The 13,080-nt window shown below is 39.6% G+C and overlaps 1 protein-coding gene and 1 long non-coding RNA gene across 2 annotated transcripts in view; both read left to right on the top strand.

The window, feature by feature from the left end:
• pacs2 (phosphofurin acidic cluster sorting protein 2) overlaps nt 1–4,043 on the top strand; it is a 310,748-nt gene extending 306,705 nt beyond the window's left edge. The window contains exons 24-25 of the mRNA XM_051919933.1: nt 1,221–1,334; nt 2,156–4,043. Of these exons, the coding sequence (XP_051775893.1) occupies nt 1,221–1,334; nt 2,156–2,274 (233 nt within the window). The 3' untranslated portion in view covers nt 2,275–4,043. The remainder of the gene's footprint in view (nt 1–1,220; nt 1,335–2,155) is intronic.
• A 1,078-nt stretch (nt 4,044–5,121) lies between these two features.
• Nucleotides 5,122–11,704, top strand: LOC127526032 (uncharacterized). Its single transcript, XR_007933663.1, has 2 exons — nt 5,122–8,949; nt 8,980–11,704. It is a non-coding gene; the product is annotated as an uncharacterized LOC127526032 (long non-coding RNA).
• Nucleotides 11,705–13,080: the final 1,376 nt, after the last annotated feature.

Consider the following 13,080-nt stretch of genomic DNA (forward strand, 5'->3'; position numbering starts at 1 on the left):
GCCATCAGAGTCTCCTGCATTCTCAGATGTTGTAGTTGTTGTCAAGCTTGGGTCACAAAGTTGCACAGGAGAGTTCAGCAGGTTTTCCAAGGAGATGAAACTTTATTGCTGTACTGCCAGTTATAAACACAAGTCTCTTACAGAGGCGATCTGGCCTCACATGGAACAGCTGTCAAATGTGACGCATCGGCCCCAACTCCTGCTCAAAAGAACTCAAAGTCCTCTTCATCAAGGGGTACAGCGGGCTGGTAGCAGCAGCCGGTGCGGAGGAAGTCTCGGAGAAAAGAAATAGGAGAGTGAGAGACCTCAGGGCTGTGGCTTGATCTTTTAAAAGTATGTAGCCCTGCATGAGGAGCACGTCACACGGCACGCCAGAAAGCCGGCAGCTGCTCCCACAAAGAGGTAGTGAAAGAGTGTGTTTCTTTTCCATTGAAAAACTGTTTACGAGGGCATTTCTGAAGGGCCGCCGCATCCCCTTACAGCAGCGGTCACAATGTAAGGCAGCCATCAGATCCTATACGCTCAGCCTGTGGCATAAAGTTTGCAGCTTGTCAGAAGCCAACGGAAAAATGAGCCAGAAACGTGTATCAAGATAAAATGTTCTTACTTGTAAAAGAAACATACCAAAACGTCATCATAAATACAGCAGATAAAAGTAAATCTAGTGTCCACTGATCCGCTGTACTGATGCCGATTTAGTATGCATCCTTCATGTAATATGTTTTGAGACATTCACCAACATATCGCCTGATGTTGCAATCAGGACAGTAAACGTGTTTTTTTTTTTTTTTTAATGCACTTTCCTTAAATTTTTTTCTGTTGCCTGCACATGAGAAGGTAGAATGTCAGTGTCTGACCTGCATGGTCAACGCACCCCTTGTGTTATTGCAGGCTACCACAACTTAAGGTTTAATGACTTCCATATTTTCTCTGACACAAACATTGACAGTGTTCAGGGGGCTAACATCTAGTTTGTCCTGGCACTTGATTGCAGTTATTTTGCCTTTTATGTCACACAGCTAAAAAATTTGTATTTAAGAAAGAGAATTTTGAAATCAGCCCTAAGCTTAACTGGAAACTAATGTAAGAAGTTAAGGACAGGAGGTATGTGGTCATGCTTTCTAGTTCTTGTAATGATTCTTTCAGCAGCAGAAATTAATACTGATGTAGTTATCAGGATGTGTTCAAAGTTTTAGACCATTTCAAATTTGCCTTTACAGTAATGTTTCTATCAAAGAAAACCAAGGACAAGGAAGTAGAATCCAAGAGCCAAGTTATTGAAGGCATCAGCAGGCTGATCTGTACAGCAAAACACCAGCAAACCATGTTGAGAGGTACGTAGTGCTGACTGGAGCAGGGGTGGGACATCTGGTACAGTTCTTTCTTTGTTTGTTTCTTTCTTTCTTTCTTTCTTTGAAGACATCAAAACACAGACAAGACATGCAAATCAATAACAAAGAGATAATTTCTATAAGAGTTTAAAGGATTTACCTGCAGATCCGATAAAGCTTGGTGCAACTGCTAGTCTTTTATCACATCTTGCTGATGATTTTGAGGTCACAACCCTGGAAACCGCACCCCTAGAAGATCAGGATGTGACCCTAATGATGGTTATGCAAAATGGCACCTATTATAGAAAAAGGCTATAAGACCCCAACATTCAGCCATGATCATGACAGTATTTGTCAGAACTCACTCCGTCTGACTTCTTTTTGTTTCTGAAATTAAAACTGAGACTGAAGGGAAGATGATTTGCTACTATGGAAGAAATCCGGGAAAAAAAATGCAGGACAAAGTAACAAAGGAAAATATTTCCAGGGATGGGAGAAGTGCTGGGAAAAATGTGTTGCATCTCAAGGAGAGGATTTTAAAGATGGCTTAAAGGGAATTGCTGGAAGTTTTATAATATTTTTTTTTTAACTCTTCCAGGAATAGTTGTGTCTTGCGTCCTACATCAGGCCCTATGACACTAGGTCATGTATTGTCTATTCTGTCTGAGAAGAAAGGAAAAATAAGAAACAGATATAAAGAAAGACATCAATGTATATCTTATCTCTATTACTTGGGCAGCCTGCATGTTATAATTGTTTTTTTTGTTTTTTTTTTATTTGTTTGCTTTCCTACCTCACATATCTTGTCTTTTTCTTCTCTGCAGTGCTAATTGATGGTGTGGAATGGAACGATGTCAAATTTTTCCAACTGGCAGCTCAGTGGTCTTCTCACGTCAAGCACTTTCCGATTGGTATCTTCGGACATTCAAAGGCCTCCTTTTAACTGCTGGGTGTTTTTTATTAATCTAAAGGCTTAGTGCCAGTGTGAACCTTGTGCCAAGTAGTTGGCATTTCGGGAGCCCTGTGACCCGCATTCATCAAGGGTTTAGAAAGTTTTGTTACTTTACACAAGGCTTAAGTTCAACGTTCGAAGGAAACAAGGCCATTAAAGATAATGAATTATGTGTTTTTAAAATGATAAACATTAAACAAGTTAAAATAACACTTTTTAATGACTTACAAAACCTAACTCGGAAACATGTTCAGGCTTCACTTACAGGCACAAAATAGCATACTGTAAGCATTACAACTGAGTTGATGGATCCGTACTCTTTGAGCGCTAATTCCCTTCTAATTCATTGTGTGAGTGCAAGTGAATTGCAATTTATAGCAACAGAGCAGAGGTATAACATATTTTTACAGCACTTTTGCAAGAGCATACTACTGATTGAAGTGTAGAGTGATCAATACACTACATTTGTACTGGATGTGATGCCAGTGGCTAGTCAGTTTAGATTTAGTATTAGTGACCCAGATGTCCCTAACACTGCTCATTTTGCATAGATAAGGTGCACATTTCATTTCTGGAAGTTGCAAGTCACAGAAGTCAAAAAAAAACGCTGAATGATGCAGTGTAGACATTCACAACCTCTGGTCCTTCACATTCATTTTGTAAGGGTAAGAAATTTCACAGGCTAAGAGAAATGCCCATATATTTAAGGAATTAACTATACAGTGAATAACATTAACGCTTGGTCTTTAACCTAACATTATGAAAGGAGCTGGGGGTTATAAAAGGTCACATCCGTCCACATCTACGTCTGTGTTCTGTTTCTCAACAAGTGTATATTGAATCAATGTTCAAGCTTCATAGGTATTCACTGAGAAGGATTTCTCTGTCATACAGCGTATGTGTATCCACATATGGCAGCTGTCTTTTTATGGCTTTCTTAGTGCTCACCTGATTAGTACCTTGTTGTAGTTTTTTCTCATTCTGACAGGATTAGTGTTGGTTTTGTGATTCTTTCAGGAACTGATCTGGAGTGAAGTTTGGGTTTCTGTTTCTATCTCATCTAGCTCCCTGTGTTTACTTTCAAAAGTCATTGCTACTTTCTTTACACTGCTTCACTGTTCAGTCTCCAGTCTTTCCCTGCACTATAACTTTTCTTGACAACCTTGTTGTGTCACTAGACTCCAGCTCGTCTGGACATTCTTAAACCTTCACAGGACTTCAGCTTTCCTCATCTTGTTTAAAGCTTCACCATACCACAGCTATTCTGAGCTTGCTTCTTGCTTCACTGTAGTAGAGTTGTTATTGTCTTGTGAATTGATTCAGTGGACTGCAGCTGTCCTCGACTTTCCAGTTACTTCATGCGTCTACAGCTGTTTTCAGCTTTCTTGTTACTTCATGGGTCTATAGCTGTTCTTGACCTTCCTAAGAGGTCTACACCTATTCTCAGCTTTCTTGGTAATTCATGGGTTTACAGCAGGCCTAACCTTTCTTGTTACTTTATGGATCTAAAAGCTGTTCTTGACTGTATTATTACTTCATGCGTCTACAGCTGTCCTCAGTCTTGTTCTTGTTGCTTTATGTGACTACTTGTTACTGCACCAGACGACACCTATTCTTGACTTTTTTTATTAATGCATTACACTATGCATTTTTTTTTTGCTTCTCATGGCTATATCTGCTTACTCTCTGTGGTGTTTTATTGCACTTGAGTTGTTTTCAATTTTCCTTTTGCTTCATGGACCTATGGCTTTTTCTTGACTGTCTTGTCATGTTACTGGACAACTGATTTTCTTGACTTCCTTTATATCTTTACAGTACTAAAGATGTTCTCAGATTTCTTGTTGGATTACAGGACTACACATTTTTTTTGTTTTTTCACAAAATAACAATTACCGTGTGATTTTTATTTTTTCTTTCCCCTTAGTAGGTCTCATATACATTCTATAACAAACCAAATTAATTTAGTGTATTTGCTACTGAACCAACTGTAAATTATAGAGATAACAGCTAAAAAGTGATGTTATATGTAAATTCTTTTACATGAAGACCAGGTCCTTACTAACTATTGTTTTACATGTATTCCTTTATAGTATTCTCCACTAAATACAGGCAGAGAACAATTATGCATATTCCACAACTGAAATGCAATAACAGTAAAGTAGTAATCCACACAATATTTGTACACATAAACACAAATATTGGATTAAACTGTTAAACAGAAATTAATGTTGGTTATTAGCGAATCATGACAGTATATAATCATATAAACATAATATTTGAGATATGGGCATGAAAAAGGAAAACAGAAACTCCATTTAATAACATTTGTGGAGAAAATACATTTTCCAACCCGCTGAATCCGAACACAGGGTCACGGGGGTCTGCTGGAGCCAATCCCAGCCAACACAGGGCACAAGGCAGGAACCAATCCTGTGCAGGGTGCCAACCCACCGCAGGACACACACAAACACACCCACACACCAAGCACACACTAAGGCCAATTTAGAATTGCCAATCCACCTAACCTGCATGTCTTTGGACTGTGGGAGGAAACCAGAGCGCCCGGAGGAAACCCACACAGACACGGGGAGAACATGCAAACTCCATGCAGGGAGGACCCAGGAAGCGAACCCAGGTCCCCAGATCACCCAACTGCGAGGCAGCAGCGCTACCCACTGCGCCACCGTGCCGCCCCAGTGGTTAGTCATAGTGGGAAAAGTCATATTACAAATAATCTAAGCCAAATGGCTACCTTCTTCTTCCAGTGCATTCTTACAATATAGTTACTACATTGTGATTTCCAAAACTAGGTAAACTAAAGTAAAATAAGAAGAAACCTGGTGGTATCACTGGTGCAGATGAGCCATTGAATCCTGAGGCTTGAAATAATTTTGATGCCTCATTCCATTAGGGGTTTGGCAATGTGGCCATGTAACCACCAAATCAATATCATTCATAACAATTGGCAAGTTTTTATTTATGTACAAACAACTAAAAGTCAGAGTCGCAACATTGTAGCAAACTATGGATTGGAGTTGTATAAGTTCCATGTAAAGCAGATCTTTTCATGTTAAGCATAGCAGAAATCAGGTGGCGACATACCAGAATGTACTCTGGTGCGGATCTCCCCACAGGTCACAATCCACCAGACTGTCCTAGAAAAATCAATAGTGAGCCTCCAAACTCACCCCACCAGCTACTGCTAGTCATCCTAAGTTTAACTAATAACTAAGAGACTAACCACCATTTTAATGAGTGACATTTTTATTTGGTATATATTAACATTCAGCTCAAAGCCAGCGTATGTTCTATTAACGTAAGTCTTACCCTGTTATCTTTACACACATTTCCTAAGCTAATACATAGTTGAAGTCCATCATTACTTTGATAGTTTTGATAAAACAATGGTATTTAGAAAGTATAGAAACAGTGGTCATGATCTGATATGCATCCAAAAAAAATCTTCAAAAATATTAAGAACCTTAAGGAAATGAAACCAAAATTTTACAGTAAACTAACAGGAATACTACTGAACATTATTAAATTGTCAGCTGAAAATTCTGTCCAGAATTTAGTTCCACAGTTCATCCACCCATTCATTTTCTGAAATGCTTCTTGAGTTGCTGGGCAGGTTCAGACCTGCATGGTTTGGTAGAAGTAAACCATGGATGAAACCCCAGTCCATCATGAGGCACATTCACTAATTTTGTGCCAATTTAGAGTCACCAACCCATCTAATTTCATCTTTGGGATATTGAAGCAAACCAGAGTACACAAAGACTAGTCAATAGAACACGAGGAGAACATGCCAAGTTGACACAAGGAGTTGTAGTCAAGTTCCTCGAGCTGTGTGTCAGCAGTGCTAGCTACTATGCCAATGAGTACATGTTTGTAAATTCAATTTAAACACATATTTGAAAAATAAATCTGATAGTTTGTTGTATTAACTTGTTGAACTTTAACATAAGAACAAGTTTTGATCTTGAGTTACATGGAAAATTTCCGATTCACCAATACCATCTTAAGAAATATTTATTTTGACAATTGCATTGTCGTGGGGGTGTCACAGAGGGACGCAACTCTCACCTAATAACATCCCCAATTTAACCTCTTCCCATGTATGTGTTAGTCAGGGGTCACGCTGCAATCTCTTTCATTGACACCATTCACAAACAGACCAAAACAGGATTGACCTCATGCATCACTTACAGTATCATTAACTTACTTAGTGACTTTAAACAGACTGTACAGTAATCAAGCGGTTACAACTTGTTATAAATCTTAATTATAAATGTCCTAAAATGTACCTAAAGCTAAAGCAAGGAGATGGTGTAGCATTAACCCCAAATACAACCTGGATGGATAGCAGAGCTTCTCTTTGAAGGATAGATACAAAATGCATCTAGTGCTCAGGGGGAAGTTGTTCTTGCATTATGTCATTCTGGCAGGGTTTTTGGCTGCAATGTCAGGGTTTGAATGTAGGCCATCAATTTGCCCTGGTATTTAAGTCTTTTTCACGCTTCTGTACGGCATTCTTGGGTCAATGAGGCGCCAAAGAGTACAGGCCGACTGGCCTGTCCAACAATTCTATCCATGCCCTACCTTTTTTCCCTCAGTTCTTCCATTAGTCAATGTTTAACCCATGACAAATGTCTCACAGGATGTACCTCATGTTTGCTGACATCAATTCTAGCTAGTCTTACAGCAAGCCAAATAGCTCAGCAAAATTTTGGTGTAATCAATAGACAAAGTATAATTAACGCTAAATGTCCCTGTTTTTCTAGTCCATGCGTTTATCATTATTGTATCACGTGCCTACTCTATACATTCGTAAGAGATAGTAAACATACAGTACATGTGCATAGTCCATTATTGTGCATCCCCAAATCACCACACAACACCATTTTTGCCTGGGTTCTGTTTATCTCTATGGCTTGTTCATGCTCTCATTCTGCCCGGCCATAAAGTTTTACGATCTTAATAGAAATTTCTGATTAACAGTAACTGGGGATATTTTCATTACAAGAAATAATGCTCTAGAAAACATTTGATAGCAACAGACAGCAGATAACATTAACCAGGGCGTCCATCCTCCCAACACCTTTACGCATTCCAAGCAATAGGGGCACCGGTGTGCTAGTCAGGGAGATCCTCTTTTCCCTATTCAAAAATATTTAGCACACCCAACCATCTATGTTTTCTCTGCTTACCATGTAATAAGTATCCACTACTTGACATTTTTTAAGGAACTTATACATCACTATTTCTATGGTATGCATTGAAGATCATCATGAAAATGTTACATAAACTGCATTACATTGGTACTTTAAATCTGTCACTTTTTACACACTTTAAAAATCTTTTATTAAAAAATATACCTTTTGATGGGTGTCACATTAGGTAGCGCTGATGCGTCACGGAACCCGCATCCTCTTTTTGAACCAAGTGTACATATTTTCCTCTCTTATCCCTATAAACCTGTTAGTTAGGTGTATTAGTCATTTGAAAATAGGCTCAGTGGGGGGTTTGTGTGTGTGTGTGCGCGCCCTGCGATGGACTGTCACCATGCCCAAGGCTGTTTCTTATATTCCGCTCCATGCTGCCAGAATAGGCTGTGACCGTCCATGAGCTTGACTTAGATTAACCAGTTTGAAAATATGACGTTGTATGCTTTATGAAAAACACTTGACCTGTTCAGCTGTAGGTTTTCTTGTTTGCCTCTCATTTTCAAGCTGTCCGCTTTTCACAAAAGAGGTCAGAATGTAAACAGACAAGTGTACTAAAATCAAGGCAAAAGTAGGTTCCATAGCAATAATAGACTGTAAATGTAAGAAACTAGCTCAAAGGAAAATCTTTAGGCAGTCAGGAACCAAGTTTGACACTCCTGAATATTGAAAGATATTCCAGAATAGGAAAGTATGGCATCATTTAGTTTTCTTTTCTGGCTTTGGAGATCCATTTCTGAGATGTTTACATTTTCCCCCTAAATGCCATGTCACAATGGATGACTTTTCCAGTGATTTTCAGGTATAGCCTTCATGTAATTTTCATGTATTCATGTAATCTAAGTGAATCGCAGGTAGTTATGGTACACTCATGTGAGGGAAGTCATTCATACGACACACTCAGTGACTCACTTGAACTAGTCCACAACTCAGCCTGACAAAATCAGACAGGTTTGATTTGTCGTTAGCCATGAAAGGCTCTGTGTGAATGAGAGCTGACAACCAATGACTGGTGATCTGCAAATAAAATGCATATAGTGCAGTGGTGAGGAATAAGGAACGCTTGTGTTTTGGACCTCACAAACAGAAGAGAAGCTTGTGTGTCTGATATGTCACATTTTACATACCATAACACAATGAGGAAAAGAAAAGGGCAGAGACTGAGACTGAATTAGCTGTACCTGTTAACCCCTTTGTATAGCAGCAGCTCCATCAGGCAGAACACTATTAGAAAAATCTCGATGAGAACAGGCCATTCAGCCCAACAAAGCTGGCTAATCCTATCCACATAATTCTTTCAAAATAACATCAAGTCAAGTTTTGAAGGTCCCTAAAGTCATTCTGTCTCTGAGGCTCTGTGTGAAGAAAAAATCCTGTTTGTGTGAAATTTACCTCTAACAAGTTAGCTGTCAGAAAAAGGGGCAAGTACTTGTAGATTGATGTGGTCTGCCGATGAGAACAGCAACTACAGATGTCAGGTCAGGTTAGGAGCAGGCACTGGTACAGGGCTTTGCTGCACCCACCACACAACAAAACAGCTCCGGATCCCAGTTGGCAACCCCCTAATGGCACACACGCAGTCCAGTCCCATCCTCCTGCTGCAGCCAGGTGTTACATGGGCATCCATCCCATTGGTATGGTCAAGTCACTCAGATCCTCTGCAATCCTGCGAGCCAGATCACCCTCGGGAAATTGAGCCACATGGCCATAGTGCCATAACTGATGCTTCCTCACAATGCAGGTAATGTGCCTCATTCAGGACTCCATGAGGAACTGCTCATTTGACACAAAGTCAAACCAGCGGTACCCAAGGATTCTCTGAATAGACATAGCAACAAAGGAGTTCAGTTTTTGTCTCAAGTCACTGGATAGCGTCCATGTCTTGCAACCATATAGCAAAACAGAAAGCACCAGGACTCTAAAGGCTTGGACCTTTGTCTTTTTGCATAGATATCGGGAGAGCCTCACACCCCTTTCCAGCGATCTCAGCAACTACAGATGGCAAGTCTGAAGTACCCTACAACTAAGAGCTGTAGAATGTGACACCAGCTTAAAGAAGGAAAGAAGTTGTTATGTTAATTTGTGAAAAGTACACATGAGCAATGCTACCTGAAGTTTTTAGCTGCTGTCTTCATTGAAGAACTGATCAGAGATAATCCACTGAAGTAATATCATAGAGCGAATAGTTCACTTTGACACAGCTCAACCCAGTATGTCCTCCTCCTCATCCATCTAGCCATCCATTTTCCAACCCGCTGAATCCGAACACAGGGTCACGGGGGTCTGCTGGAGCCAATCCCAGCCAACACAGGGCACAAGGCAGGAACCAATCCTGGGCAGGGTGCCAACCCACCGCAGCCTCCTCCTCATGTGTTCACAGATGTTTTCCAGCCATACTTATGAAAGTAAAAACTCTTGAGTTGCTTTCTGATTAATCAATGGAAATTGAATTGTACCATCGGATTGTATGGCCTCTCACATCAGACAAACTCAAGTAGACAGTGCCTGAATTTCATTGAAATGTTAAAACCCAAGTGGGAGCCCATAAGGAACATATCTTACATAACATATATAACGGATCAAGATTGTTATTTTAAAATGAGGGGACACAGTTGGAAACTTGTTAAGAGCAAACTTCACATAAATGTTAAGATAGTTTTTCTTCACACAGAGAACCACAGACACATGGAATAAGTGACCAAGTAGTGCAGTAGACAGAAGGACTTTAGGGACCTTCAAAACTTGACTTTATTTTATTCTGGAAGAATTAAGTGGGTTGAACTGGCGAGCTTTGTTGAGCTGAATGGATTGTTCTAATGTTCCAATATCTCATAGCAAACAAGTTATGACTTTATGACCTTCAACAACTTTCTTATCATTTTTGTGCCTGTTTGAAAAACCCATTGCAGAGTGCACAAGTCAGGCTAAAATCGCATAGTGTAGCTTACGAAAAGAAATTTCAGGTAGTACCCAGTGCCGAGTAATTTAGACATTTCCCATCACCTGTTCCTGTGCTGTAGTGGACTGGTATACATATGTACACTATGTAGTTTTGCCTTAAACCCTAAGTTTGCCATTCCTGTTCTGAAGTCATGAAGTAATCTGGGAAAAGAGGTGCCCAGCCTTTACCATTTGTAAAGAGCTTTACCGACTAAACACTGTGAGCAGCGTTTCAAACGCCCATTACTCAATTCTTTAGGGAATTTCCCTCGCATAGTTTTCAGGCAGATACTTCGTTTCACCAGAATCAAAAACTAGAATCACAATCTACTTGTACTGAAAAACATGCAAATCCTGGTTCGGGAAGCGAGAGTGGAAATGGCCAAAATCTTAGCTAATCAGAACACCTATACATTTGATTTTGACTTTTTTTATTATCCTGAAGTTCATTTTACGTTAGTATGGAACTTTTCTGTTACAAGTGCATTAAAGCTACAAGAGTCATTAAGGTTTTTAAGTATCGTTTGCAACAAGAATCCTTTAAGAGTTGTATCTTACAAAAAGGCAATTTGTTTTATTGCTAGGTTTTATTTTTATTTGGTTCTGCTGCCCACTGTTCTGTGCTGTATGACTATTGCCCACTTTGGACCGAAAAGAACTGTCTTCTGCTTTCCTTTTTTGTTTTGTTTTTCACTTTCTGTATTTGTGTTGCTTCTGTTCTTTATCTTCTATTCACTCTTTGGAGCAGTAGAAATCAGAATGAAGAAAACTCTCAAAGTCAAAACTGGAAAGGTGAAATTTGATGTCAACAAAAATACAAATCCTAGGTCACTGGTCAAAGAGGACGTGGAGGTTCAGAATAAAACCACTTCCTACTTTTGAAGGAGACATGCACTTTGGTCTTCTGGCCATCTTAATGCACAGAAGACAATCTTGTCAAAATCAAGTTTCTCTTCTTGCTTTTATATATAATGTATATACTGGTTTTGTTATGAGCTTTGCAAACTTTTTAAATTATTATTTTTTAATGAATCAGTTTCTCTATTGCACTTTTGTTTCTGGGATATCCAATTTAAAAAAAAAAAAAGAAACTGGAGTCTACTGGGTTGCCAATTTGAAGAAAAAAATATATTTATTTTCCTTTTTGATCAATGGCGCGTAATAAATTTGTTACCCTAAGGAGGGTGATAGGCAGCAGGGCACCTTCAGGCTCTGTTAATGCATGCCTTTTTTATTTGTTTGTGTTTAATTTTTTTTAAGTGAGTAACCCGGTTTGGTTATACCATTTTGTCTACAATTTGTCAAACATAAAAGCACCTTACCATGTTGACCCATGTGTTGTAGAATTCTTGAGCCTCTTCATCACCACACTTATTATTTCAGGCACTACAGAGTTGGAACAAGATGACCATGTCACCTTTAGATGTGAATGTGTCTGCGTGTGGGTGTATGTGTGTATGTGGGTGTGTGTGCGTCAGTCAGTGTCTTAGTTACTTATTTCTTTATTTTTTTTCCCTTACTTTCAAGTCTTACTGTGGAATTTGATGAAACTGACTTGTAAATAAATGACATGGAACTAAGTTCCTTTGTGTAACCTGTGGCTGTGGCCACTTTTTCCTTGTACTAAAAGAGCATTATTAATATGAAAATGAATTAAAAAATTGAAATAAATAATCTTGGACTCTGCATTATTAATCTCCTATGTCTAGGGCATGGTGTTCAATGCCACTTTAGTGGATTATCAATACTTTACATTACAAATGATGCAGTGCTGTCATAATGGTAATACTTACAGTGCATCCAGAAAGTATTCACAGCGCATCACTTTTTCTACATTTTGTTATGTTACAGCCTTATTCCAAAATGGATTAAATTCATTTTTTTCCTCAGAATTCTACACACAACACCCCATAATGACAACGTGAAAAAAGTTTACTTGAGATTTTTGGAAATTTATTAAAAATAAAAAAATTGAGAAAGCACATGTACATAAGTATTCACAGCCTTTGCCGTGAAGCTCGAAATTGAGCTCAGGTGCATCCCGTTTCCCCTGATCATCCTTGAGATGTTTCTGCAGCTTCATTGGAGTCCACTTGTGGTAAATTCAGTTGACTGGACATGATTTGGAAAGGCACACACCTGTCTATATAAGGTCCCATAGTTGACAGTTCATGTCAGAGCACAAACCAAGCATGAAGTCAAAGGAATTGTCTGTAGACCTCCAAGACAGGATTGTCTCAAGGCACATATCTGGGGAAGGTTACAGAAAAATTTCTGCTGCTTTGAAGGGCCCAATGAGCACAGTGGCCTCCATCATCTGTAAGTGGAAGAAGTTTGAAACCACCAGGACTCTTCCTAGAGCTGGCCAGCCATCTGAACTGAGCGATCGGGGGAGAAGGGCCTTAGTCAGGGAGGTGACCAAGAACCCGATGGTTACTCTGTCAGAGCTCCAGAGGTCCTCTGTGGAGAGAGGAGAACCTTCCAGAAGGACAACCATCTCTGCAGCAATCCACCAATCAGGCCTGTATGGTAGAGTGGCCAGACGGAAGCCACTCCTTAGTAAAAGGCACATGGCAGCCCACCTGGAGTTTGCCAAAAGGCACCTGAAGGACTCTCGGACCATGAGAAAGAA

This window comes from Erpetoichthys calabaricus, chromosome 16 (assembly GCF_900747795.2).
Source record: "Erpetoichthys calabaricus chromosome 16, fErpCal1.3, whole genome shotgun sequence".
NCBI lineage: Eukaryota > Metazoa > Chordata > Cladistia > Polypteriformes > Polypteridae > Erpetoichthys > Erpetoichthys calabaricus.